Genomic DNA, 6,000 nt, shown 5'->3' with positions numbered 1-6,000 from the left:
TGAATTCTTTCTTCTAATGTTGTTTTAATAGATTTAAGTTCTTCAATTTCTTTTTCTAATTCGCTTATTTTATTGTTATTTTCATTTTCATTTTGTTCCTTGTTTTGAATACTTTCTTCTAATGTTAATTTATTAGATTTAAGATCTTCATTTTCTTTTAATAATTCATTTATTTTATTGTTAATTTCATTTTCATTTTGTTCTTTACTTTGTATATTCTCTTCAAGTTGTATTTTAATTGATTTCAATTCTTCATTTTCTTTTTCTAATTCATTTATTTTATTATTAATTTCATTTTCATTTTGTTCTTTACTTTGTATATTCTCTTCAAGTTGTACTTTATTAGATTTAAGTTCTTCATTTTCTTTTAATAATTCATTTATTTTATTATTAATTTCATTTTCATTTTGTTCTTTGTTTTGAATTCTTTCTTCCAATATTAATTTATTAGATTTAAGATCTTCATTTTCTTTTAATAATTCATTTATCTTATTATTAATTTCATTTTCATTTTGTTCTTTCCTTTGAATACTTTCTTCAAGCGATAATTTAATTGATTTCAATTCTTCATTTTCTTTTTCTAATTCATTTATTTTATTATTAATTTCATTTTCATTTTGTTCTTTACTTTGAATACTTTCTTCAAGCTGCAGTTTAATTGATTTAAGTTCTTCGATTTTGTTGTCATATTCTTTAATTTTATTATTAAATTCACTTTCATTTTGTTCTTTGCTTTGAATATTTTCTTCTAATGTTGTTTTAATATATTTTAGTTCTTCATTTTCTTTTTCTAATTCATTTATTTTATCAATAAATTCATTTTCATTTTGTTCCTTGTTTTGCATATTCTCTTCAAGTTGCATTTTAATGGATTTCAGTTCTTCATTTTCTTTTAATAATTCATTTATCTTATTATCATATTCGCTGTTATTTTGTTCTTTATTTTGAATATTTTCTTCTAATGTTGTTTTAATGGATTTAAGTTCTTCATTTTCCTTCTCTAATTCAGTTATTTTATCAATAAATTCGTTTTCATTTTGTTCTTTATTTTGAATATTTTCTTCTAATGTTGTTTTAATGGATTTAAGTTCTTCATTTTCTTTTTCTAATTCAGTTATTTTATCAATAAATTCATTTTCATTTTGTTCTTCATGTTCTTTGCTTTGCATACTTTCTTCAAGTGCTTCTTTTAGTTCTTCATTTTCTTTTTTTAGCTCTTCTTTTTCTTTTTCTAATTCTGCAATTACTTGATTCTCTTCCATATTTTCTTTATCTTTTTCAAGTTCTTCAATATATTCTTTAAGATCGTTTATAATTTGTTCATTTTCTTCATTTTGTCTGTTGTTACTTGATTTTAACTCTTCTATTTCTTTTTCGAGTTCTTTGATTTTGTTTTCAGTTATTTGATCATTCTCATTTTGTTTTGCTGAATCATTCGCTGGTCGAACTTTATCAAATTCTTCAATTAATACTCCAATTTCTTTTTCTTTCTCTTCAATTTGGGTTTTAAGCTGTTGAATTTCATCATCTTTTTCAGAAATAACTTTTTCATTGTCTTTTTGGATTTCTTGGATAATTTCCGCAAGCTCCTCAGCATCATTTGCTTTTTGTGCTAGCGTTTTATTTTCTTCTGTAAGTGCATTAATTTTTTCAATAAGATCTTTTTCATTTAAAACTTCCCCATTTGAAATGACAGAATTTGATGATTCGTTACTAGCTTTTTGATCTTTTTTTGAATTTTCTTTTTCCAAAGTAAAATCATTTATCATTTTTTCATAAATTGTAATCTTCATGTTTTTTTCTTCAATTTCTTGATTCAATTTTTGTAAGTTTGTTTCCATTTCTTTGTTTTTTGCCATGGTTATTTTTAAAGCATTTTTTAATTTTTTTTCATTGTTTTTCTGTTCCATGTATTTGGCTTTTTGTTTATGAACACTTTTTTAATAAAGCCCATACATTAGTGACCGTTTGCCTATAATCGTTTTATGGCACCCCGATGCAATAGTCATAATAGATAATTGGAATTAATTCAACGATTTTTTCGGTTATATAATTTTTCTTCAATTTTCGAATGTACAGAAATTTTCGGGCACGAAATAAAAAGTATCACCTTCACCATATTTATCCATAATATCCATAATTACAGATATTTGTTCAAATAATAAGATAATCATTTATATAATCTAAAACTGCGCTCACTTGGGAATCCTCATACATAAAACATAATCAATGTTAATACTAAAGATATTTGTTTGTCATATATAAAATTTGTTTTGATAATTTGATATTTCAAAATAATGTTTGGTAATTATTCGGACTGTTTCTAATAGCACTTAATTTAGCAGCTCAAAAAGGTTATATAGAAATTGTTAAATTACTTCTTGAGAATAAAAGTATTAATGTCAATTCCATAGATATTTTTTCTTTGTCAAATTTAACATAACAATTTGGGAATTCAAAATAATATTTGGAAATTTTTTCAATATTTTATACAACACTTCATTCTTTGAACAAACAGAAGTAGTTGAATTAATTCGTAAAAATGAAGCTTATGATAAACCAAATTTCAAATGTGATATGCTTTTTCTATCAAATAATAATGAGAACCTCGAATTTAATGATAAATGTCTGTTGGATGAGTCAAATAATTCAAATTATCATGAAATTACAAAGGTTAATAGAAGGAAGGACATCGACAAATAAAATTGGGAACAAAGCAAGACTCCATCAAAGAAATTGCCTTTTAGCACTAAAAATGTATTATATAAATGAATGAAAAATTGTTTTTATAATTTAGAATAAAAAATTTTCTCATTGCAAATTTTTAGGCTTCTATCGCAAAAAATCAAGAAATGTTAGAAAAAATCGAAACTTTTTAATGAATACAACAAACATTAATGATTTTCACTTTATTATTTATAAATAAATAAGTTTAATTATTGCAAATCTTTAATTCTAAAAGGATAATGAAATCGAACGAAAAGATAAATTTACAAAATTCCAGGAACGGATTTGTTTAGTAAACCATTTAATTTTTTTGCTGGAAGGTCTGAATTCAGAATGTCACCATTTCAATTCAATACTTTGCTTGGCCAAAATTCCTCTTAATTAGATCGACCAAAACCCAAAAGTGACAGTAATCAATTTAATGGAAGTTCTCACGATTTCTCATACCAAAGACTCATATGTAATAAGAAAAATTCTTTCTTTATTAGAAGCTCCACCAAAGATTATTGATGTTTCATCAGATAAACGTCAAACACTTTCAAAAGATCTTAAATTCCCAATTTGGCCTGTTTTAAGGAAGGAAGAATCCGCTGAAAAAGCAGATGAAACAGCTGAAAAGAAAGAAGAACCAACATATCACGGAACTCATTCTATCATTAAATACTTATTTGCAAATAATAAGTTACTCCCAACACAAAAACTTTCTGAAGTTGAATCTTTGATTTCCTTTGCTGACTTAATTTACGCTACAGCTACTCCAATTGTTGCCAGCGAAAAGCAACACATCTTAGTTAAGGAAGATAGACTTCAAAAATCTAAAAAAGAACTTGATACTCTTTTCACCAAAGCCGAAAAATACCAATCTGCTCAACAAAAGACAGTTGCCAATACATATCTTGATGCTATCTTAGATATTATTGCATCATTTGACATTGATGTATCACCAGCTAAAGCAACTAAAATTGGTACAAAGGGACTCATTGACGAGGCAGTTAACTTTGCAATCATGAATCTTGGCATTCCTGAGAGATATGCCATGTCACCACCACCCGAAAAGAAAATGTATTTCTCAACACCAATTTATTACGTCAATGGCGCACCACACATTGGCCATGTTTTCACAACAACACTTGTTGAATCACTTTCTAATTGGTACAAACTTCGTCATATTCCAATAATTTATTCATCTGGTACTGATGAACATGGTCTTAAGGTTCAAACAACAGCAGCTGAACATGGCGTTTCCCCACAAGAATGGTGTGATAAGACATCAACAACATTCCGAGACGCCTTCAAAGAATTTGATCTCCATCCAGATGTTTTCATCAGAACAACAGAGCCACGCCATCTTGAAGTTGCCAAGAAGCTCTGGGTCATTCTTCGTGAAAAAGGTTACATCTACAAAGGTAAGTATGAAGGATGGTATTCCAAGCGTGAAGAAGCTTTCATCCCCGAAAACAGCATTGAAGAACGTATTGTTGATGGTGTTGCTAAGAAGTTTAATATTGAAGATGGTGCTGAACTTATTTGGTCATCTGAAGATAATTACATGTTTAAACTTTCTGAAATGAGGCAACCACTTCTCGACTGGATGAATGCAAACCCAACATGCATCACACCACGCCAATATTACAACCAAGTCAAATCATTTGTTATGGGCGAACTTCGCGATTTGTCAGTTTCACGCGCTAACGTCTCCTGGGGCATCCCAGTTCCAGACGATGAAAGTCAAACGATGTACGTTTGGATTGACGCATTGGCAAACTACTTAACGGTCGCCGGATGGAATGGTGAAGAAGATGGAATATGGCCAGCAGATCTTCATACCGTTGGCAAGGATATTCTTAAATTCCACGCAGTTTATTGGCCAGCCTTCCTTCTTGCAGCCGGCATTAAACCATATAAGCGTTTACTTGTTCATGGCTGGTGGACAATGAATAGCGAAAAGATGTCCAAGAGTATTGGTAATACACTTGATCCAATCGTTCTTCGAGATTTCTGGGGACTTGAACCCGTCAAATATTTCCTGTTACGTGAAGTTACACTTGTTAGTGATGCTGATTATTCTGTCCAAGCTATGTTAAATCGTAATAACAATGATTTAGCGGATGTCTTCTGGAATCTTGTCATGCGTGTCTTATCACCTAAGTTCATTGGTGCTGATATGAAAGTACCTGAATGTGGTGAATTAACTGAAGCTGATAAAGAGATTGTCGAAAAGATCGAAGCATTACCAGGTACAATTGACCACTTTGTACAATTTGGCCAAACAAGACACGCACTCGCCGACACATGGGAACTCTTGCACGACCTTAATAAGTATATCACTGACCAAAAGCCATGGACTTACAAAGGAAAAGATGACGCGCGCTTTGGTACAATTGCGTACGTTGTGATCGAAGGCTTAAGGATTATATCATTGTGCATATATCCATTTATGCCAAACACAGCAAAGACATTACTTAAGGATTTGGGTTCTCCAGCTCCACTCGATAACGATCCAAATGTAATGTTTAAGTTTGGCTTGTTAAAGAAGGGAACACAAATGACACCAGCAACAGTGCTCTTCCCAAAGAAGAAAATTGAATAAAGATAATGAACTCACATTCATTTTGTATGAAAAGAAACACATTCATCATGAATTTGGTAAATTGAGATTTTACTGTTCGTCACATGTATGTAAAGTATGCAATCAGCTTTTTGTCTGTGTTGTGCGATTTCGTCAAATGATATAAATTTTTTGTTATTTTATTTAATGCTTTAATACTTTATAATATTTTTTGGAGCTTCCCTATATAATTTGATGTTGCACTTACTAAAGCAGCCCAAGCGGGGTTTATTGATAAACTCAAGCAATTTCTTGATTATAATCAGTTTTGATCAAAAATCATTTTGTATTGAATTTTCTTGTAATTCTTCGATTTTATTATTTAAAAGTGTTTCTAATATTTGATTTTCTTTTTTATTCACATAATACGAAAGTTTCGTTGGTATCATTTTCTACTTATTCATTTATTTATTGGAATACTTCAAGTAATTACGAAAAATTTAAATTTTTTATATTTGTTGACAAATTTGCAAATTCTGATTTTATTTCAACAAAAACACAAAAATAAACTGAGTTAAATAAAATTAATTAATAAAGGAAACTTAAATCAACTTCAATAATTTCTGAAATGTGTTTGGCTGTTAACCCAAGATTATTTTCATATAATTCAATAACAATTTCTCAATTGTAATGATATTATCTGGTTCTATATTTGGTTGATGTGA

At 29.0% G+C, this 6,000-nt stretch overlaps 1 protein-coding gene across 1 annotated transcript; it reads left to right on the top strand.

The window, feature by feature from the left end:
• Positions 1-3,148: 3,148 nt before the first annotated feature.
• On the top strand, positions 3,149-5,317 carry GO595_007650 (methionine--tRNA ligase; the record flags this gene model as incomplete). Its single annotated transcript, XM_067921137.1, has 1 exon — positions 3,149-5,317. One exon carries the CDS (start codon positions 3,149-3,151, stop codon positions 5,315-5,317), a length of 2,169 nt encoding a protein of 722 aa, XP_067772213.1.
• Between the last annotated feature and the right edge of the window lie 683 nt (positions 5,318-6,000).

This window comes from Histomonas meleagridis (genome assembly GCF_020186115.1).
Source record: "Histomonas meleagridis strain 2922-C6/04-10x chromosome Unknown contig_55, whole genome shotgun sequence".
NCBI lineage: Eukaryota > Parabasalia > Tritrichomonadida > Dientamoebidae > Histomonas > Histomonas meleagridis.
Note: the sequence above shows the minus strand (reverse complement) of the source record. Positions and strands in the feature narration are given on the sequence as shown.